General features: G+C 39.7%; 1 protein-coding gene across 19 annotated transcripts in view; it reads right to left on the bottom strand.

The window, feature by feature from the left end:
* LOC109421864 (putative uncharacterized protein DDB_G0282133) overlaps window positions 1-24,713 on the bottom strand; it is a 539,561-nt gene that overhangs the window by 36,157 nt on the left and 478,691 nt on the right. For all 19 annotated transcript variants that reach the window (XM_062845548.1, XM_062845556.1, XM_062845557.1 and 16 more), the window contains one exon: window positions 928-1,249. In XM_062845548.1, the coding sequence (XP_062701532.1) occupies window positions 928-1,249 (322 nt within the window). The remainder of the gene's footprint in view (window positions 1-927; window positions 1,250-24,713) is intronic.

Genomic DNA, 24,713 nt, shown 5'->3' with positions numbered 1-24,713 from the left:
ACTCAATTAACGCTTCGTATTTTTTCCTTTCAATGTGACATAAACCACCTAGGCCCTTTTTGGAAACACCCAATGCACCAGCCTTAAATGGGGTTTTCCTCGATTAGCTCACTTATTTCTGACGGGCACTGCAAACACGCGATCCCACATGGAGGCCCGACAGAAGATATTACCGCGCACAGGGAATTATGGTTGAAATCGTAAATGAAATCATTAATAGAGGCTAATAAGTGAAGCAACGCCAGCTAACCAGACACTCACACCATCATCGCATTATTCACTGGGCTTTTCTCGTTTTCACTCTTCGTTCTCCCCCTTTTGCGCACACACCACACACCTCTGATAGGCGGCGGGGGTCTCAACCGCGGTATGTTGGGGCTAATTTCACTTTATTGTCGGAGGAAATTTCCCCGAAACGATACGGAAAAAGCTGATGCAGGCGCGCACAGACACATTCATTTGCGCACTACCACGCCGCCATGTGCAACGCTTCAGAAAAAAGGTACACTCAGTCACAATTTTCACGATTGAAATCACTCAAATCAATGCGGCTTTTGTCTTCGCTTCTTTTCGCTATGCTATTCACCGTGAGGGGTTGGGAAAAGTTTAATCTGGTAACCGAAATTTCCAATGAAAGTCGAAAACTTTTTTTTTCTACACGTGCAATTTGCGGTCACTAGCACTTTGGCAGCAGACGGTTCCAATTTCATGTGGAACAAATCACGTGGTAATGTCACTTTGTCATTGCTTTGAAATTGTGACGATTGTGCAATGCTTCAGCACGAAATTGGAGTATCACTGAATGGTACCCCCCTTTGCGACAAACACACTGAACCGTTTGAACACGCGCGCTACCGAACACCGTTTAGAACTAACTAGATAAGGTCCTAAGAACAAACAGAAAGGACGATCAGAACGCGTACTAACCTCTGCGAGCCAGCGTTGGACCGTTTGTCACTGATGCTCTTGAGATACTCGGACGGTTTAATGAGATGGTTGGAACCGTCGGCTGATCCGTTCGGGAAGGCCGGCGGGACGAATGGCAGTACGAGCTGTTTGTTAACCAGATTCGGACCGTGACTGGACGACGACAGAGCGGAGTTCGAGCGCGACTGATAGAGCTGTTGCTGGCCGTAGTACTGATCGTCGACTACCGCTCCCGCCTTGGCAGAGCTACCATTGCTGGCCGTGGGGCTGACGATGCCGTTTCCGTTGCTGCCGCCGGTGATGAGTTTGGCTTTCTTGTTCGCTGTTGCGGATAGACGGGTGAGAAAGGAAAAAAAATGAAGAAAATTTGAGTTAGTCTCGTTACAAACAACAAACAAAACGGCGAAGAAGAACGACAAGAAAGAAGTGGGTAAAATGTTATAGATTGCATGAAACTTTTTTCCACTGTTCGATTCCGTGCATGCTGTAGGCAGGGGTCTTTAGGCAGGACGTCTCGACGATGCATCGTTTGGGCATATGAAGGTGTTGACACGCGAGATGCATACCAATATGGATTTGAAAAAATTAGGGACTATACCCTCTTCGAAAGCTTTATGTATTTCGCGTGTTGAGTAGAAAACAGTCTTCTAAACTTACATTGATTTGTAAGCTAGTTTTATTTCTCAAAGCTTCTTTTCAAAAGTATAATTCTTCCGTATCTTCTTTCAGTTCATGTTAGTCTTCAATTTATCTGTTCTTCTTGTATACTTGTGCTTGTTCTTCTTATTCTTCTTTTGTGATTTTCTTCTTTTTCTCATTTTTTCAATAATAATGTATTGTAATTATTATATTTCTTCTTCTTTTCGTCTTTCCACTGCTTTTGTTGTTTCCTCAAATCCCACATAGGAAACCAAGCTTTCCAGTTTACTTTAGTATATATTGTGTAATTCGCTAAATGTTGAATGAATAGTACTAGAATGTTTGTTCTTATTTGTTTTTTTTTTATCGTGCATTGTGAACATAACCAAGTTTCAAAAGGGTTTCGGAAGGGCTCTCGGGAGTCCCGGGGGTTCCTTTAGGCTTCTAGAAGAGGGGGGTTACACTGAAACACCCTGGAACGTCTCTGGGACCCGTGGAAAGCCCTTAAAACCTTCTGAGGCCATATGGTACAACCCGGTAATGCTTCTGCGACCCCATGAAACCCTATGGAACAACCTTGAAACTCCATGGAACGCCCATGAAACCCTTGGAACGCTAATGAAATCCCCTGAAATGCGTTTAAATTCCCATGAACGTCCCTGAAATCCCATGGAACGCCCCTGAAAGCACCTGTAATGCAGCTGAAATCTCTTAAACCAAGCCTTGAACACTTTTTGAACGCCTTCTGGAACCCTCTGGAACCCCATGGAACGCTCCTGAATTCCCCTGGAACACCCCTGGGACGCCTCTAAAACCCCCTGAATCCTCATGGAACAATCATAAAACCCTATGGAACGCCCATAATACTCTCTCGGATGCCCCTGAAACCCTTGAGAACTTTTAGAACGCTCCTGAAACTACCAGGAATACCTCTGAAACACCGCTGGGATCATTTGTAACCTCTTGAAACATCCCTAAAGCCGCATAACCTTCTAAAACCGCTGAAACAGCATGGATAGCTCATGAAACTTTATGGAACACATATGAAACCCGCTAAAGCCCCGTGGGACACCTTGAACGCCCTGGAATGCCCGTGAGACCATTTGAGACCTGCTAGGACACCCCTGCATGATTGAAATTGAAAACAAATCTGAGAGTCATGCTAACAGATTAGGTTATGTCAGTGTAAAACAGTTGAATCTTGGATGCATATAATGAACGTGCGATAAAAATATAATATATCATATAAAATAGTGTTCAACAATTGGCGGATCACCCTATTCATTGAATGGTTACCCCAAAATATGGGCATAAATCGAAAATAAAATGATCACTTGCAAAAAAGCTTTTCCTTTATTTTGAGTTGCTATTAGTTATTTATGTAACGAGTTGCAAAAAGTTCATTTTTTCAGCACGAGTCGTACATTTATCCGACGAGGCTTGCCGAGTTGGATAAATACGAAGAGTGCTAAAAATCAAGTTTTGCAACGAGTTCCATACAACATTTTATGCAATGATTTTTTCATAATGCAACTCACTTGAGTTGCATAATGTTCATAATGAGTTGCATTTCATTATGCAACTCATTTCAGTAGCATAATGAACCGGTACGGAAAAATAGGTCATTATGATACTAAAATGGGTAGTATAAAATAGAAATTATGATACTGAATTGCATAAAATACTTTTATGAGTGTTTGTACATAAATTTGGAAATTTATAAAAGATCCCCTAAGAAGTTCCTGGAGGATTCCTGGGAGAAGATCTTGGAGAATTCGTGAAAGGGGTTCCTGGAGGAACCCCGGAAGAGATTATTGGAGGAATCTCGGAGGAGGTATTCCACAAAGCCATCCCGAGAATTGGTTCTAAAAAACCCGGAAGAAGTTCCTGAATGAATCCCGGAAAAAGTTCTAGGAAAATACCTTGGAACATACCAAATAGACACCGACAACACATACGGTTGTCGGTGCCTAGGTATGCTGAGTGCGAGAGTAAGTCTCGGTACAATAAAACCAATTCGCTCTCGGTTGTATAATTAGAAGGCACAATCGCGAGCGTGTTGAGAGGTTGGCAACTAAGCAAAAAGAGAGATGGAATTGTGAAAATGAGAGTGTTCATGGTGTGGGCTCGGAGACAGTTTGGCTTTCTATTCCGCAGAATCGTTACCTGTTCTGTGGCGTAGTTGGTTAAGACGCCAGTCTAGCGAATATGGAGTCGTGGGTTTGAATCCCACCAGAACGCGATTTTTTTCACAATTTCATCTCTCAATTTGCCGAATAATCTAATTTCTGTATCTTCTAATTCTTGGTGAAAATTGGTACATGCCTGTGAAGGCCAACATAGACATGTGTCTCGGAAGGAGTTCTCAAAATAATCTCGGAAGAAGTTTCTAGAGGAATCCCCGAAGCAGTCCATGAATAAAAAGGAAATTAAGAAAGCAGATCATGATAGAATTCCAGATGAAGCCATTTCTTTGTATATTGTCGAGGCTCTTACGTTAGTACAAATCTCAAGAAATTGAAGAGCTCGAAAGGAGTACCCGAAAGAATCCCGGAAGAAGTTCTTAGAGATATACCGGAGTAAATTTCGGGATGAATCTCAGAATTTCTGAAGAAATTACTGAAAAAAAAAACTCAAAGGAAACTCCCAAGGGTCGCTAATCCGGAGACGGCAGGTTCGATTCCCGTTCCGGTCGGGAAAATTTTCTCAACTCCCTGGGCATAATGTATCATTGTGCTTGCCTTACAATATACTGATTCATGCAATGACTGGCAAAGAAAGCCCTCCAATTAATAACTGTGGAAGTGCTCAAAGAACACTACGTTGGAGAGAGGCAGGCCGAGCTCCAGTGGGAACGAAGAGCCATACAGAAGAAGAATAAAAAGAAGGAACTCCCAAAAAGGAATCCCTGGAGAAATTTCGAAAGTTCTTGGAAGGATTCGAGAAGGAACTCTTGGTATAAAGAACTTCCGGATAAATCCCACAAGGAATAGTTTACGAAGCCCCGGAAGAAATTTCTGGCAGGATTCCGGTAGGACCTCCTGGAAGAATCCCAGCAGTAATCTCTTAAGAAATCTCAGAAGATTTTTTTCAGCACAAGTTGTACAATAAATACGAAGAGTGCTGAAAAAATCGAGTTTTGCAACGAGTTCCATGAAAAAAAAAATGCAATGATTTCTCATTACAGAACTCATTTGAGTTGCATAATGTTCATAATGCAACTCAAATGAGTTGCATTATGTACATTTTGCAACTATTTCTCATTATGCAACTCATTTCAGTTGCATTATGAATCAGTTTGGTAAAGGTAACCATTATGATACCAAAATGACTTATATAAAATAGAAATTATGATACTGAATTGCATAAAAGACATTTATGCAATTCAGTATCATAATTTTTATTTTATATAACTCATTTTGGTATCATAATAGCCAATTTTTCCCAACTGGTTCATTATGCAACTGAAATGAGTTGCATAATGGAAAACAGTTGTATAATGTTCATAATGCAACTCATTTGAGTTGCATAATGAACATTATGCAACTCAAATGGGTTGCATTATGAAAAATTCATTGCATAAAATTTTGTATGGAACTCGTTGCAAAACTCGAATTTTTCAGCACTCTTCGTACTTATCCAACTCGGCAAGCCTCGTTGGATAAATGTACGACTCGTGCTGAAAAATTCAACTTTTTGCAACTCGTTGCATAAATAACTATTGTGAATATAATTTAGGAAGAAAATCTTAATTACACGCAGAAAAAAGCATGGTAAAATTAAAAAGATTTCAGGTAAACTCAAATAAATTATCAATTTGTTCTGGCAACAAAAATAAAACTGTTTGGAGCAATTCGAACGTCACATTTGAAGCAAATTTAATCCATTTTTGAAACAAACATGCATCTTCTGACAGGTTATGTTAGAAACAAATGTAAAAATTTGTGTTTTTGTGGCAGGTCGGCCCGGCGGAAAAATTTGTTTTCCAATTAAATTTACAAAGTCATTTCCTTCTTTAGGAAAACCCATTTCCCGCGTGGCACTTTCAATGCCAACATCATGTAGATAACATACGCTCCCGAAATCAATGGGATTTCGTGGAAACTTTTGGTGAAACTTGACTTTTTTGCAAGAGGAAATTAAGGTTGCAACCATTCATTTGCAAAGATTTACATTCATTTGCTATTATCTCAGTTCAGAAGCATGCTATCGAAAAACAATGTATGGATGAATTTAACCTTGTAGTTTTATCTGAAAGTTTGCCGAATAACATTAGGGTCGCAAACGTATACCAAAGTCGTGAGCGAGCTGTGAAGGCAACTTTCCACAGCGTGAATGAAATTTACATTCACCGCGTGGAGAGTTACCTTCACAGCTCGCTCACGACCTTGGTATACGTTTGCGACCCCAATGTTATTCGGCAAACTTTCAGATAAAACTACAAGGTTCAATTCATCCATACATTGTTTTTCGATAGCATGCATCTTAACTGAGATAATAGCAAATGAATGTAAATCTTTGCAAATGAATGGTCGCAACCTTGGAGGAAATCTTGTTTGGTGCTGCAGCTGGAACTTGAGAGTTTTGTTTATGTTCTCGACGGCGGAACGGGGGGCTCTTCAATGGGTATTGTAGAAATCAATATGTAATTGAGTTAGTTTTAAAAATTAATATTTTAGTTTTAAATATTTTATCAGTTTACCGAATAAACATGAATATTTTTGTTTCAAACGAACGAAATTTGTCTCCGTGTAATTGAAGGTATCGTGCCAGAAATAATCAAGAATTTCTTAGCTTTGTGAGGAATTTTTAGAAGAACTTTAATAAAAGCACTATACAAAAAGTCGTATTTGATTCACGACTGTCATTCGCCGAAATCTTTTGACGAAAACCTTCAAATAATCTTCATACAGATTCCATGATAATTGTGCATGATACATTTTATTGGAAATTCCTTGGAAACCTTTTTGACAGAATTCCGTAAAAAAATATATAATATTATGGACATTAGGCATACCATATGAATATTCATAAGAGTTCCTACAGTTTTTTTTTCGTGGAAAGTGTACGAATAAGTTTTTGCTGAAGCCCTGGATAAATGCCTAGAATATTATTGACGGATACCCGAGGCAGTAAACGGACTGGTTTTCAACAGGAGCATACTGAGAGAGATGGGTTCAACTCTCAGTTGGCCCAGCACGACAATTCGTTTAGAAGAGGGCACACATTTTCATTTTCAACGACCTTTGAAAATTCGATGCACCTTATGCTCATGTAATTTACTTGACTTCCTTGAGTGTGCCTTTCACACGACATACCAATACAAAAAAAAATGTCATAAAGTGGAAACTCCCAGTTAATAAATATGGGAGTCATAGACCACTAAGCTGAGATGGTGATACCAATAGGTCAAAAGATAAGATGTCATATCGTCGGTATCCTGTAATAGGGACACAACTCAAAATTTGTCATTTTTAAGATTTTGTAAGCAAATGACGATAAACTATGTAAACTCAATCACAGTGATTTTTCAATTGCCTGTTTTCCATGCCAAAAACGCTTTTTTTTTCAATGCTTTAAAGTCCATGTTATCAGGTTATATTACGGAAAGCTGTTTAACATCTTTTTCGGGACAATATTTGCCTGAAAAGTACGTCGTTTTAATGAATTTTGAAATGGTTCAAATTAAGATTACAATTTGACTAGTTCAAAGTTTGATTTCTTACCCTATTTCTATATCTGTAACTTTTCATGGAGTGCATCAAGAAATCTCAAAATTTGTCTTTTTGTTAACCTATTATACAGGGGATGGCCAAAATGTTTGGGATAGGCAACTTTTTTTCTCCCACAAAAAAATTCAACATGCTGTAACTTTTCATAGAGTGCATCAAAAAATCTCAAATTTTGACTGTTTGTCAACCTATTATATGTGCATCATTGGTACAAATTTGGGCTCGATTGATTAATTTTTCGCGAAGTTAGAACCGTTCGCGTAAAACACTATTTTTTAGACAACTACTTTTTGAAGTGTCATATCTCGGAAACCAGTGAACCGAATTGAATGAATTTTTTAACGTTTATCAACAATATATTGATACTTAATACGACGTTATAAAATGTAATATTTTCTCACGGCGAATTAAGTTATACCGGGTTAAAATTTTTACCCATTTACTGGAAAATAAGTAAAATCTACAATACCACACACAAATTATTAAATGTGTTCTTCCTTCATTCTAAATAGGCTCTAATATATCTGATTAGAGTTAATTTGAGAACAGAAGTGGAAAATCTTTGGATATCAGCACTAAAATTTATTGACATTGATGTAAAAAAAAATATATTTTTTCGAGAAAAATCCAAGAAGTGTCAATCTATGATAACTTTTTTCAACGTTTAAAAAGTACCTTTGTTTTAATAGTGTGTGAAGCATTTACATATTGTTAGTGTACGTTCAAAATTTCATTCAAGTCGGTTCACTGGTTTCCGAGATATGACAGCTTAAAAATGAGTTGTCTAAAAAAAGGTGTTTTACCCGAACGGTTCTAACTTTGTGAAATATTAATCAATCGAGCCCAAATTTGTACCAATGATGCACATATAATAGGTTGACAAACAGACAAAATTTGAGATTTTTTGATGCACTCTATGAAAAGTTATAGCATGTTGAACTTTTTTGTGAGAGAAAAAAAGTTGCCTATCCCAAACATTTTGGCCATCCCCTGTATGTACATTATAGATAAAAATTTGAGCTCAATTGGTTAATCTTTCTCGAAGCTTGAACTGTTCTCATAATACACTGTTATTTAAACAACTAATTTTAGAACTGTCATATCTCGGGAACAAGTGAATTGAATTGAATGAAATTTTTAACGTTTGTCATATTAAGTCGAGCTAGAGATTCTTCATTACACTAAGCCATGAAAATGTTTGACACTTCTCAGGTAATTTTGACAGACCCCACACATGCACGAAAAAGCCGGATTATATAGTCAAGGGGGAGTCGCTGAGCACATGTTTACTTGTGCCAATTATTTTCAGTGTGCCAACGGGTATTGAATTGTGCCTCAGTGTGCCCCGAAGTGCCACTGCTTGATGATTCAGATTTTGCTTGGCAACTACCAAGACAACCAACTGTTTGTTTTCATTTTGCAGGTCAAATGCACATGGTTGCCTAGTTTTTTCACCCAAACTCAAGTGTCAAAATTGTGCCTCAGAGTGCCTCGGTGTGCCACCCAGCGTATAAGACGGTGTGCTTGGCACCTCTTGGCACAATGTTCCAAGCGACTAGCCCCTTGTATATAGTCTACTTTATCGAACTTGTTGCCGTCCTTTTCGTGCTCATGGTTCATCTTTCAAAATGACCTGAGACTTGTCAGTTATTTTGAGGTTAGGTTCGTTGGTGTAATAAAGAATTGCTAAAAACCGAAACGACAGATAAAACACGATAAAGTAAAATACTGAACTGGATTCGTTCACCGTTCACCGAGAAAAGCCAATAAAATTCAATTATCATCCCAGCGAGTTGTGAGATAGATGGTAAATGTAAAACTGTCTCTACGTACCTGGTCAAATAGGTTTGTTGACATCTTGTGCAATCAATTCTAACTTGATGGATATCTAATTGAGTCAAATTCGCCATTCAGATATGAAATGTTTGCGTTGATGTTTTACGTCACGTGTAAATTTCTATTTTTTTAAGAGTGTAGCATTTGGCTGTTCTAATTTCGGTAAAACTTCAAATTACAGAACGTTCAGCCAGAAATTACCAAACGTTCGGTAAAGTCTACTGAATCATCGCGATGCATCGGTAATGTGAATTCTGAAATAAGTGTGAGAATATGTTAATTTATCTTTTTGCTGTGCATACGGTTAATGTTCTGTTGTTCGAAGTTGTGTAATTTCCGGCAATAATTTTGTCGATGTTCAATCAGAATCTTGATAACCTATAAACTTTCCTAAGCACGAACTGCTCCGTGGATCACGGCTCGCAAACCCCCGCACAAGTGAATGTAATCATTAACACTGCAGAGGAAGCAGCAGCAGCAGAAGGACCAGTGAAGCGCTGCAGGGATTTTATCGCGATCTCATCCGTCTTCACAAATCACACACCGAAAGACAGTTGGCGAGCGAGCGAGCGGCCAATACGTAACGAACCTGTTGCTAGTACCGACACCGATTGACCACTTGGCCAATTGATGATTTGGCATGCGGTCTTTTGATTTGCGACATTATTCCATTTGCAGCGGGCCAGACACGTCGGAACGACCTAGAGAAGTGTTGTTGGCTCTTGGGTGTTCGGACGGAGCAGAAGTTGCAAAATTGCAATCACCACGGGCGAGCATCTTTTGAGAGCAATCGGGCGTGACCCATGCAACACCTTCGAAACGTGGATGAATTGCACAGCTCGGGTGCATTTCGTTTTATAATATATCGAGGAAATACATGCAATATCCGAACGGGTTTCGTGATTTAGTCTTTAGTGTTAAGGACGGAGATGTATTGTATTTTCTACACCTAGCTGCGTTGCGTCAGTCATATATGATATAGATGAGCTTCAATTTTGGCAATGTGTTTTACATGAAATAATCTTGAGACTCATCAAGATTTAAACAATTAATGTGAACTAAACAAAACAAGAATCACATTTTAAGAAAGTTGTACCGTTTTATGCATCTTTTTTTCAATACCGTATTACGTGGTAGCATTGACACTACTTTCGATGTATCATGAGTAAAAAAATACATGGTTCAGACTTGAAGTTAGAAGGATTTTCAATATTGCACGAACGGTGGCTGGCGATGTTTATCATTGATTATCAATGTCGCCACATTTATTGGTACCTACTCTGCTAAATTTTCTATCAAACCTGTTGCCGGGGGAATCAAATCACGCCAGCCCCACACAATGCTTAATGATGGACGAGCCCCACAATTCCAAGCTAGATCGTTCGTGCACTGTAGCAGATACCGAGGATGAAATGAAGATGAGGCCTGATCATATAATTAATCAAAGTGGAAAAAGGCACAACATTTACCATCCGAGAGGCGCTAGGCAATCCGATGCAGATAATATCTGGCAGAAATCGGAAATAGGAGAAATTAACTGGCACGCATTCAATTGTGGTAAATTGTGTGTATTTGTGTGAAAAAAAAATGATAGAATCAGTTATTTCGTTCTAGTTTCCGGCGTCTGCTAATGGAGCACGAGGTCGATCATTTTGGGGGCTTGGTCTGGGGGCCAATATGTTGTTATTGTTGTGATTGGATGTGGGTCTAGATGATTGATAATGTTTGTTATGGTACACACACATATCTAGACATTTGATCATACATTCCTGCTCTACTCATGATATAAATGCATGTATGTGCCGTCATTGAAAACTTCAAGTGAAAGTTGCGAACATCACATTATTTGTGCTATACAATTGAAGGCTGCATGTCATTATACACATTTTTAGTAGTAAAAACTCTTTTGGACTTTAAGCCAGCAGTTCTTTTGGTTTATTTTTACGTGTACGAAGAAACATTAAAATTAAAAGAAACTTTGAAAACTATTTACAAAGAGTATTTGAATTTGAATTTCCTGTGCTTCAAAACTACACTGCGGCAAGAATTTCTTAAGAAATTCTTTACAGCGGTCTTATGAAAAATCTCATAAGAATGTTCTTATGAAACGTTGATCCCGAAAACCATACTTTTTATTGCACTCCAACCGTTCTAACTTACGAAGCGTCGATGGGCGCGTGAGTAAAGCACGCGTTCTCCGATCTCGACGTCCCTGGTTCGATTCCAGGTTGCGATTTTGTTTTATATTGCGCAAAAATATTTCATAAGATGTCTTATGAAAACGATATCATAAGAATTTCTTATGGAAATCAAAACATTTTCTTATGTCGAAATTTCATAAGACAAAATTATGCCCTTCATAAGATCAGTTTTCTCAGTGTACTAAACTACAAAACTAAAAAAGATCATTGACTTGTCAGGTCGTCATTCCTCTTTCCAGCTACTCGTACCTTCTAGTGAAACCGTGAGCAACCTTAGGTTATATCGGGTAACCAACTTCGGTGGAAACTTTGGGGGTTGCTTCTGCAAACTCTAGCTCTCTAGCAAAAGCGGCGCTGCGAGTCACCAATGAAAAATAATTCGAACGGAAAATCAGAAACAGAATACAGATCGGACACGATTATCCGGAGTCAAGTTCTGAAGCTTCTGCAAAAGCTAAACGAAGCTAAGATATTGGCAAATTCTTAATCAAAGATGATTTGACGAAGTTTAAAAAGTTCAGCTTGTTGCGGGATTTCGTTCACCAGACATATGTTTTGAAATCCTTAGAATTCGACTCCAGATAAACGAGTCCGACCTGTAATACAAACGGCAACAACCCCAGCGAGAAAAAAGGACTTGCGATTGGAAACTCGGTACGTGGTGCGAATTTTTTTAGATATTCAAATCATCTACCAAAGCTGTGACAACACATGGGCTGATTTTTCAACACTTGCATAATCAACATGCACAACTGCCACTCCGGAGTGATAATGGCAAGGACTTATTTCACGCGTAGCTCAAAAGTTGGTACGGCCGCTGCCCAAGCTACGACGTCAATATCACAGGCGACCTTAACGCAATAGAACAGAAGGAGGAATTCATACCGACTACTGGAAATTTTAGTGCCCACCATCTGACCAACGAAAACGACCTACGACTCATCGAATTCACCACCTCCAAGAACATGGCCATTAGTGTGGGACAAACATCAAATTCTCAAGTGTGTCCCATACTAATGGCCATTCGTAGCATCTTTTTCAAACACATTCCTCTCTGTTACTCCTGGAGATCACCACAGCAGACGAAATCACAAATACAGTCGAGTCTCTTATTAAACGAATTCCTATTAAACGGACTCCTATTAACCGTTATGTGTCCGACAAACTTTTTGCTTTTTTCTACACCGTGCTTTTTAAATGGGCGCTGGGTACCCGGGTACTCTGTCGGCCACATAAGGGTTAAACGAACTCCTACTAGCAGTGTACGCAGAATATGCCACCGCAAGCGAAAAATAGGCAACAGAGAAGGCACGGCAACAACGCTTTGTTTTTTCGTTAGCAGATAATGACAAAATTGCTCCTGAGTTTATTCACAACAAAAACGGTAGGAATATTTGTCTCGTTCTATTCACTTCGTAATTTTCGCATTGTTTTACAACTGAAACTCAACTCTGAGGTTTCCAAGAGTGTTATTTCGTCCAAATGCTTATGATTTTGTAAATGTGGGTTGAAAATTTCAGCAGAAAAGCCGGAATATCAGCACACGCACGGCAAGCGATGTTTGTTTTATTGCTCTCATCGCCTGACATGCGTTTGTTGCGGAGCGCCTTTGTTACCAACATGCACCGTTTAGGACAAAGCGTTTGTTTTTCGGCATGATCCGTTTTTCGTACCCTGCCTACTAGACAGGGGTGAGCGTTATAGGAGACTAAGAGCTTATGGGATTTCGGCATTTTGGGGGTGTGGCCTATTATCTCGGGTGTGTTAAGAGTTAACGCAATACTTTCTTCGGCAAAGTTTTGGGGCTTGATAAGATCTACCATTTAGAACTTTGGTTCATATGATTAGTTGGAAATTTGGCCGCTAGAGGGACCATCAACAATTTGATGCTAAATTGCACTACAGGAACCATATCAAGTTGTCAAGCAAACGTTACGATATGCGACAGCTCAAGACCCTGATAATTTGGAAGGATAGTGTCTTCGGGAAAGTTGTTGGGTACGCCAATAACTTACTGACGATGAGTTGCGAAGTTCGAAATTCCTCCACTGGGCGGCGCTATTGAGCAAGTAAATTTTCAAAACCTCATATCTCAGAATCCCGATAACTTAGGAAGATGGTGTCTTCGGCAAAGTTGATCAGTATGACTTAAACTTACATAAAAATTAACACTTGTTTCGCAATTCTGCCACTAGGCGGCGCTAGTGAACATGCAAATTTTAGAAATCTCATAGCTCAGAATCCTGATAACTTAGAAAGTTGGTGTCTTCGGTAAAGTTGATCAGTATGCCATAAACTTACATAAAAATACACATTTGTTTCGCAATTCTGCCACTAGGCGGCGTTTACCGGGTGTTTTCGTCTTTTTTCGACTTTTTTGGCGGTTTTTCGGTTTGGCAAAACTAGTGTCGCTCCCCCCGATAACTTAGAAAGTTGGTGTCTTTGGAAAAGCTGATAAGAGTGACATAAACTTACATAAAAGCAAACACTTGTTTCGCATTTCTGCCACTAGGCGGCGCTAGTGAACATGCAAATTTTAGAAATCTCATAGCTCAGAATCCTGAAAGCTTAGGAAGTTGGTGTCTTCGGCAAAGTTGATCAGTATGACATAGACTTACATAAAAATAAACACTTGTTTTAAAATTCTGCCACTAGGAGGCGCTAGTAAAACTTGCTCAGAATCCTGATAACTTAGGAAGTTGGTGTTTTCGGCTAAGTTGATCAGTATGACATAGACTTACATAAAAATAAACACTTGTTTCAAAATTCTGCCACTGGGCGGCGTTTACTGCTTGTTTTCGTATGTTTTCGACTTTTTTGGAGGTGTTTCGGCTCAGCAAAACTAGTGTCGCTCCCCCCGATAACTTAGAAAGATGGTGTCTTTGGCAAAGTTGATCAGAATGACATAAACTGACATAAAAATAAAAATTGTTTCGCAATTCTTTATTTTTTTAATTCTTTTAATTCGTCTAGTAGTTTCAGTAGTTTAAAAATTCCGCGGAGGATTCCTTTCGAGTCCGACTGACATCAAGGTATACAACCAATAAAATATGCATGCTGCCCAGGGGCAGAATTTCAGACCAAGTATCTCATCAATGAAGAATACAGTCTCTCCAAGATTGCAGAATTCTGAGCTATGAGATTTTCAAAATTTGCGTGATTACTGGTGCCACCTAGAGGCAGAATTCTGACACAAGTGTCCCATTTTGTGCAAGTCTATGTCATACTGATCAACTTTGCCGAAGACACCAACTTTCTGAGCTATGAGATTTATAAAATTTGCATGTTCACTAGCGCCGCCTAGTGGCAGAATTGCGAAACAAGTGTTTATTTTTATGGAAGTTTGTGTCACTCTGATCAACTTTTCCAAAGACACCAACTTTCTAAGTTATCGGGATTCTGAGATATGAGGTTTTGAAAATTTACATGCTCACTAGCGCCGCCTAGTGGTAGAATTGCGAAAGAAGTGTTTATGTGAGTTTATGTCATACTGACCAACTTTGCCGAAGACACCAACTTTCTAAGTTATCAGGATTCTGAGCTATGAGATTTCTAAAATTTGTATGTTCACTAGCGCCTCCTAGTGGCAGAATTGCGAAACAAGTGTTTATTTTTATGTAAGTTTATGTCATTCTGATCAACTTTTCCAAAGACACCAACTTTCTAAGTTTCCGAGGGAGCGACACTAGTTTTGCCAAGCCGAAAAACCGCCAAAAAAGTCGAAAAAAGACGAAAAAACCCGGTAAACGCCGCCTAGTGGCAGAATTGCGAAACAAATGTTTATTTTTATGTAAGTTTATGTCATACTGATTAACTTTGCCGAAGACACCAACTTTCTAAGTTATCAGGATTCTGAGCTATGAGATTTCTAAAATTTGCATGGTCACTAGCGCCGCCTAGTGGCAGAATTGCGAAACAAGTGTTTATTTTTATGTAAGTTTATGTCATACTGATCAACTTTGCCGAAGACACCATCTTCCTAAGTTATCGGGATTCTGAGATATGAGGTTTTGAAAATTCACTTGCTCACTAGCGCCGCCCAGTGGAGGAATTTCGAACTTCGCAACTTATCGTCAGTAAGTTATTGGCGTACCCAACAACTTTCCCGAAGACACTATTCTTCCAAATTATCAGGGTCTTGAGCTGTCGCATATCGTAACGTTTGCTTGACAACTTGATATGGTTCTGTAGTGCAATTTAGCATCAAATTGTTGATGGTCCCTCTAGCGGCCAAATTGCCAACTAATCAAATGAACCAAAGTTCTAAATGGTAGATCTTATCAAGCCCTAAAACTTTGCCGAAGAAAGTATTGCGTTAACTCGTAACACACCCGAGATAATAGGCCACACCCCCAAAATGCCGAAATCCCATAAGCTCTTAGTCTCCTATTAAGCGGATTCCTATTGCGCCCCCCGACCAGTGATCTTATAAGAGTCTCGACTGTAGATCACGTTCTGATTGACGGACGATTCTTCTACATTATCGACGTCAGAACCTATCGTGGCGCTAACATCGGCTCCGACCACTACCTGGTGATGGTCAAACTGCGCCCAAAACATTCTGTCATCAATAATGCAGGGGAACAGAACCCAAAATGCCAAGATGGGGTAAAATGGCCCAACTCATAAAATCATTTCTGAATGGGACTTGATCATTGCTATAGGTGAAGGGTATCAGGATATGTTTGCATTAAACATTCTTCTAATAGCTGGGCCGTCAAATCCACGGAAAATCTTTTGATTCCCCAATTAGAATTGACAACTTTTTCGGTTCTTCGTGCTAGTAATTAAGGTGAAATGGGAGCGCGTTCAGGTGCATTTTTGACTCGCATTTTCGAGAGCACCGATCTCGTCATCCACAAAATTCAAGAAAACAAAAATACTACTCAATGTTTATCACTAGTGAGAGTGGAGCGGACCTGGTGTGATGGTTAGAACACTTGGCCATCACGTCGAGGACCTGGGATCGAATCCCACTCCCGACAAACTCACAAAATGTGGGTTATTCCTTCGGAAGGGAAGTAAAGCGTGGGTCCCGAGATGAACTAGCCTAGGGCTAATACAGATTAAAAAAATATCACTAGTGAGCAAGGCTACTCATTGCTTTTTCATCTCTGATTGTTGCTTGGATGACGATATCTGTGATTTCGGTATCTTCAAGGCAGCCATTTTGACTGCCATCTTTGGATTCGCTCATATATGTCCTTAAGGCTTTCTGGTGATTTTATTACCAGCCATGTGTTTCCAAGGAGATTGAGGCGCCCATGGAGGCGCATGGTTGTTAATGTCTACGCTTTCTGTGTTAGGGGTCATTCAAATATGACGACCATCGTTTAGCGGGGAGGGGGGTGACACTCCATGTATTGAGTAAACAAACAAAAAAAACGTGACAGAGGGGTGAAAGTGAGTTGGAAATGCCAAAAAAAAACTGATGGACGTAATTTTTGAACGTTTCCATGAAGTGGCATCTTACCCCATGGCAGATGGCCTTTTTGCACCACTTCTGTTTTACGAACCAGTTTTTGAAATCGCCAAAAATCGATGAAAATGCAATAATTTAGTGAATATTGTTGCTGAAGCATCGAGCAAATATTGTCTAGTTTCTAGTCTAGTCTATTGTCTAGTTGCTGTTACCAATTTGAAAGCCTAAGAAATCGTTGTCATTGAAAACGATGAAAGTTTGAAATATGTCATTTTACACCACTTTCCCCTATGTACAGTACCGGCAACCACCACGGTACAAGCTAGAGCGACTGAAGCAACCGGATGTCGGTCGCCTAAGCATACGCACAAAATCTCAAGGCAGGGTATCTACCCATAAGATAACATATAATATCCTGAGTTTTCCAGGTTTTTTTTTTCAGGCGGGAATTTCAAAAGTTTATAATTAGCACTAATTTTCTAAAATTCATGTGTTTTTTCAAAAATTAAAACGAAATTTCCTTAAAAATGAAAGGAAATGCGCTAGATTTATTATTCGAGAAATTCCAACAAAACCCAGCGTAAATGGGCGCTTGTAAAGCACGGTGTAGAAAAAAGCAAAAAGTTTGTCGGACGCATAACGGTTAAATGTATTCGCAGTTAGTTACTGCAGAATTGTTTTCGCAAGTTCTTGCTTTGATCTATGAAAGGTTTTTTCCGCAGGTCTACCGAAGTTTTTTCTGACTTTCTCCAGTTCCCTCAAATTTCCAGCCCAGTTTTTGACGTATATTTTGAGTTCTTTCAGGATTTCTGAGAATTGTTCCTGGGATTTCTACAGGAGTTTTTTACGGGGTCTCTGTTAGAATACCTCCCGCTATTTTTTTCTAGAACATAGCTTCCAAACTTTCGTTTCGCGACCCCCCAAACGCTTGCAGGCACGCTTCGATTGTTTTACGCAAAGCGCAGTGACGACAAACTGGGAGGTCGCGAGAGCAAAGGTTGGGAACCGCGGCTCTAGAAGTATTCCCGATATGGGGCCATATTACGATGGTCGCTTAACGACAAACGTCTTGAAATCCCGCTTCAACAGTGCATTAGAACTTCACACGCACAAATCTCAAGAAGCAAGCTTCAAACAACAGAGCATTTTATTATTCTGTTGTTGCTCACTTGTAATAAGCTTAAAATAAGAGCTCAGGTGCGCTGGCTTTGTTTACGAAGATATTTGTGCTTTCGAAATCGTGAGTAGGTGCCAAAGCCGGCCATTGTGGCGGCCATTTTGGGATTCTAACAAGTCTGTCCTTAACGGTGAAAACAATAAAAAAAATGACACCGATAACAAGAACGGCGAAAGGGATTCCCATTTGATTAACCCGCAACTTTTGTACCGTGGATTCTCAGTGTGTTCTGTTTTCACCCTGTAGTGACACTCATAATAAGGACCATGATTCCAGAGTTTCTGCTTCCGGTGATCTTTCCAAAATTTATCCAAAGTTCCTTCAGGAATTTCTCTAAGTTGATTTCCGGGATGGGGTTACAACAATTTCTCTCGGGGTTTTTGACAGATTTTTGCAGAAGTTCTGCCAGAGATTTCTTCCAGAATTTACTAATATTTCTCTTAGACTGGCACGCGAGATATCGTACGTACCACCCCTTGGGATCTCTCTTACGAAGTTTTCGGAGCTCTTCCTTGAATTTCCTTAATATTTCTCCCCGGGATTGATACGAGATTTTTTGAATAAGTAAGTCCGAAAGAAATCTCAGGTGAAATTTCCCGAGAGAACATTTTGGAAACATCCCAGGTGAAACTCCTGTAAAAAACCAGGGAGAAACTCTAGAAGAAAGCTCATAGAAATTTCTTGAAGAAATTACAGGAAAAACTTCGGTAGAAATGCCGAGCGGAATTTCTACAGAAAATTCGCGAAGTCCATGGAGAAGCTCAAGTAGGATAGGAATCCTTGAAATAACTCCTGTAGCAACTCTAGGAGAAATGCCGATAGGATCCGTTAAGTAAGTTCTAAGAGGAACACCAGAAGGAATCGCGGAAAATCTTCTTGAGGAATCCCGATACAAACTCTTGGAGAAATTCCGCGATAACATCTGCGATATATTTATGGAAAGATGGATATTGTTTATTCAGTTGTATCTTGAATTTAATGTAATAATAAATCAATGAAATGAAATGAAAAAAAATGGCAATATGTTCTTGTGAAGATCTCGGAATAAATGCTGGTAGAAATCCCACGAAAATACAAGGGGATAGACGAAATGATCGGGACAGGCAAATTTTTCACTTTCGAAAAGTGTATCGAATATTCTCAAATTTTTACTGTAAGTTCATCAACTAGTTGTATATCAGTGGTCCAATTTTGGAAAAGATCGGGCTATTCTCCACGAAATTATAAAGATTCTTGGAAAAGGTAAAATTATTCGATAGTCAACTTTGAGCTGTTATATATCCGGATTCAATGAACCGAATACAATGAAATTTTGACCATTTATATCTTATATAATGAGCTATGAAAAACCGTTGACTTAAATTAAAATTTTTAACACGGAAGAAAATTAGAACGATTAGATTCTTTTTCTAAGGAAGCACCGAATTATCCAAAACTTCAACATCGTTTAAAAATTCAAGATGCAAATTATAGTTAATTTAATTTCCCTCTGATTGACTCATATATAAATGTGTTTTGAAGGGAAGTAACAACATAGCCACCAATAAATTGGAAAAGCAACGGAATGCATATTAAAAATAGACCAATTTGCCAAAAAATCGCGAAAAAAATTAAATCGCTATAATTTTTTCTCTTGTTAAAAACTTTAAGTTAAGTCAAATGTTTTCCAGAGTTCATTATAAAAGTCATAAATGGTCAAAATGTCATTGCATTCGGTGCATTAAATCCGGAGATATAACAGCTCAAAGTTGGCTATCGGATAATTTTAAAATTTTCAAGAATCTTTATAACTTTGTGGAAAATGGCTCGATCATTTCCAATTTTGGACCACTGATACACAACTAGTTGATGAACTTACAGTAAACATTTGAGAATATTCGATGCACTTTTCGAAAAGTTACAGCTAGTTAAACATTTTTTGAAAAGTGAAAATTTTACCTGTCCCGATCATTTTGTCTATCCCCTGTATCTATTAACAAAATGCAGGAGAAAATTTTGAAACTTGTATGGAGTGTAGACTTTGGCCAGACTTTGGCAATACCGGAAAACCCCAGAGTATCCCTGAGTATTCCAGGTTTTTCCCTGTTAAATAAAACTCTCTGAGGATTTCCAGTCTTCCAGGTTATACACGACGAGGAGAGTAGAGCGGTTTTGGAGGTGAAGAACGCAACGCGGGCGATAATGCTACAGCGAGGAACTCGGCAAAACATGGAACGTTAGAAACAGAAGCGGAAACAGCAGACCCGCCCTTTTTGGGATGAGAAACGCCACCTAGAAGAAGCGGAGTGCGAAGAAAAAAGCGGAAGTTTTACCAGACGCTCAACACATTCCGCAACGGCTTCGTGCTGCGAGCCGAAAAATGCGGGGTAAGGACGGCGGCCTCTGGACGGACGGACATAAGGTGATTGAAAGGCGGAAGCAGCACTTTGATGAACATCTGCATGGCTTGCAGAACGTGAACATGAGAGACCAAAGGCAACGGAGGAAAAGATTTCGTCAGTGCAACAGAGGACAGAAATGATCCAACTCTCACGCTCAGGGATGTTAATGCTCAAAACCAACAAAGCAACTGGTAAAGATGGTATTGTAGCTGAACTCATCAAGATGAGCCAAAAAAATATGTTCACCAGTCTACACTGGTTGATAGTTAGAATCTGGGAAACTGAACAGCTACCGAAGGGAGGCATAACCTGTCCCATTCGCAAAAAAGACGACCCTTTAGAATGTGACAACTCCAGAGCGATCGTCATTTTTAATGCCACTTTCAAAGTGCTATCACAGCTCATATTCCGTCGTCTATCACCTTAAACGAATAAGTTCATGGGAAGTTATCAAGCCGGCTTCATAGACGGCCGGTCGACAACGGATTAGATCTTCACCGTACGGCAATTCCTTGAGAAATGCCCCGAATACTATGTCCCAACACATCACGACTTCAAAGCGGCACACGACAGTATCGACCACGCAGAGCTATGGAAAGTTTTGGACGAAAACGGCTTTCCTGGGAAGCTCTCTAGATGGGTTAAAGCAACGACGGACGGTGTGCGGAACTGCGTAAGGATTTCGGATGGACTATTCAGTTTATTCAAATCTCGCCGAGGATTGCGACGGACTCTCATGCCTAATCTTCAACATACCTCTGGGAGGTGTAATTCGACGAGCGGGGTCAATAGCCGGGATACGATTTTCACAAAATCCGGTCAATGTGTGTGCTTTGCGAACGACATGGACATTATCGCCAGAATATTTGGAACGGTAACAGAACTGTACACCAGCCTTAAACGCGAAGCAGCAACGATCGGATTGTTTGTGAATGCGTTAAAAACAAAATACATGCTGGCAGGAGAAACCGAACACGATCGGGTCGATTTAGGTAGTAATATCACCGACGAACCGACGTGACAGCTAAAACAAATAAATTCAAATTTGTTGTCCCCGACGCCATGATGAAAAATAGCCGAACACTACCGCCTCCTCTATAACGGTTCGCGTTGTTTTGATAGCTTGACTCCAAACCCCTGTGTATTCATATAGGAAAAGGTTCGCGCCTGAGCTGATTTGACAGAAGCGTTCGCTCGCTTTGCTGGTCGACCGTTAAATTCAGGGGGGACACTTTTGAAACACCACTGTCACGTCGGTTCGTCGGTGGTAATATTACGATAGACGGGAATACCTTCGAGGTGGTGGAGGAATTCGTCTACCACGGATCCTTACTACCTGCTACGGGTTTAAAAGAAACTGCGGTCCAAAAATATTTTTCCACGAACAAAATGTACTATATACAAAGTACAGAAAGGGCACCTACTCGAGTGCGCGAGCCAATCGAGGAGCCCTTCGTCGGCGAATATCAGGCGGATTTTCGTGAGGGACGGTCCCCGACAGGTCAGTTCACCCTGTTGCAGAGTCTCGATAAATTTCGGGAGTAAAATTTCCAGACCCATCAAGGATGCGTACGATTCAATGAAGTTATGGCAGATTATGATCGAACATGATTTTCCGACGAAGCTGATTGGATGGATTCGTGCGACGCTTGACGGATCAGAATCAAGTGTATGGATTGCGGATGGAAATTCGTCATCGTTCGTAACCTTAGTCGGGCTGAAGCAGAACGATGCTTTTTTGAACAGCATACCAACTGGAAGGAGCTACAATGCAAAGCTGGTGTGCAAAGGAGCGGACGATATCGACATCATCGGGATCGACCCCGTCACGCCGCGGAAGAGAAGTTCCTACAAGAGGAAGATTGCGAGAATTGGACTTACGATTAACAGCACAGAGACCAAATACATAGGGAAGTGGAACTATCTCGGCAGGGGTCCTATTTTGGGCACTTTTCTGCTATAACTCAGCCAATTCTGAACCAATTGACACAATTTTTGGATCGCGATGAGATACGTATAGCATTTAGCCGTGTACAAAATTTCAAGCCAATTGGTTTGGAATTGACTGAGTCATAGCGAAGAGTGCCCAAAATACCGGCCGCTGCCTAAGTGGTTCGCTACCCTAATGGCTGGTGGTCTACGTCGGTCCGGCCGTGACTGTGTGGTGACAAAGTGGTGCTAGTTTGATGTTGCGGACGAATTCGTTCATCTTGGTACTCTAGTAACAATTTCCTTTTAGTTGGTTTTACACAGTTAACATCATTTGAATCCATGTGTAATTGTATAAAACGAATCTAATCATCGAAAACAGATCAAAACAGTCGGCCGGTACCGGATCAGCTCGGATGTGATGCAATGTTCCCACTACGCAAATAAGTGCTCTGAGCAGCCATAAACACTGCCTAATGATTGTTTTCTTTCTCCAATTTCGGCGGTAATTTCGTCGCTTGCGGATGTAAGTTGGTACAGTAGGCCTGTAGGTGAATATTACTCGACACAAAAAAGTATGCCGCGTTGATCAACCAATAAAACGTTCGGCCCACCATTATTATGACAAAATACATTTGTTCATCGCGTGTTTACTTTTGTCAATTTTTATTCCATTTTCGGCTATTTCTGCTCATTGGTGCAGAAACGAGCCAAAACGGATTGTTCGCACCAGTTCTTCTTGCGGGGTGTTTTGTGTTCCATTTCGCTGGTTGTGCTTTATTTACATCATCATCCGTTCCTTTGCGCCGTCTTTGATGACAGCGTTTTTTGTTTTGTTTGATGTGTGATGCAAACTGTTACGAAACATTTGACAAATTATCCTAATACATAATGCTAGTAGTTTCGATCTAAAACGGTTGATCTTAATGAGCTTACGATCGATTGTTTTTGGATTAGGTTTTCAAGCATTTCTACCAATAAGCATGGCGAAATACAATAAAGAGTCGCTCACGAGAGACCACGTAGATCGAGTGTTGACCATATTAGGGTTAAAAAGGTCGTAACTATTTTAGAAAATTTAAAGGCATTATTTAATAAACATATTAGCACAAATAGTTTTGACCAGGGATAATAATAAGAACGGTTCCCTGTCTGTGTTATATTTTCAATGTGGAATCTGTGTAGGAGGGCTATAATGCTTGTAAGTACATGGTCAGGTTCCTGCAATAGGAGCACAACTCAGAATTTGTCATTTTTGAGATTTTAATGGCACATGATTGGAGCGTGGGATATCATAGAAGTTTACATGACTTATCATGTAAAGTTCATGAAATATCATGTAAACTTCCATTATATGTCATGTAATTCAGCATGACTCTGAGAGTTTACAAGACATATAACACAAATTTACATGATATATCATGTAAACCATCATAACACTAAGTTTACATGACTAAAATGAAATTAACATGTCGTGTAAATCTCATTATTTTTATCTGTGTAGTGTAAATTTCTGTGACATATAATGCACATGATTGGAGCGTGGGATTTCACAGAAGTTTACATGACATATCATGTAAAAGTCATAAAATATCATGTAAACTTCCATTATATGTCATGTAATTCAGCATGAATCTGAGCATTTACATGACATATAACACAAATTTACATGATATATCATGTAAACCGTCATAACACTAAACTTACATGATTTAAATGAAGTTTACATGACGTGTAAACCTCATTATTTTTATCTGTGTATGTAAACTGTCATCTCGCAAAGACCCGTTCCGAAATTCGTTGAGAATCGCGAGATTTTGGCATTTTCACCCATTTCCGAAATAAAGGCACAACTCAAAAAATCAGTCAACTTTTTCAATAGACGTTGTGAAACAGTAATCGAAAAATCTAAAAATGAAACAGGTAGTCCAGTCTTCAGTCCCTTTCCATGATACAACAATAATAACTCGTTTACTTTTGTCAAATGATGAGAGAAATAGTGAACTTGCAGGATGTGCCTAAGATCGCCAAACGATCATTCTGAAAATTCAATTCATTTTTTGAGTTATACCCCTACTGCAGGAAACCAACGAAATCTCGTATGTGCTGCAAGTATTAGGGGAGATCGGGGCATAATTGACAGCCGGCTCTGTGTTTACACCTAGTGAAGTAGCAAGTTCTCTAGCAAAAGTCAACTGAATTGGCTGGAGAACAACTGAGTGTTTTGCATTGAGCATTAAGACAGTTGCATTGTGTAGCAATTGTTTCGAATGTACTCGTATATTCATCATACGTCATGCAAGGATGGGAACTCTCACTTCCAATGGGTTACACTCACTTGCAGTTTTCTCAGCTCAGAAGCGTGCAATCAAGAAACGATGTATGGACGACTTTCGCCTTGTGGCTTTATCCAAAACTTTGCCGAATACAGTAGGGGTCGCACACGCATACCGAAGTCGTAAGGGAGCT

This window comes from Aedes albopictus, chromosome 1 (assembly GCF_035046485.1).
Source record: "Aedes albopictus strain Foshan chromosome 1, AalbF5, whole genome shotgun sequence".
Classification (NCBI taxonomy): Eukaryota; Metazoa; Arthropoda; class Insecta; order Diptera; family Culicidae; genus Aedes; species Aedes albopictus.
The sequence above is the reverse complement of the archived record's forward strand: the minus strand, read 5'-3'. Positions and strand labels throughout refer to the sequence as shown.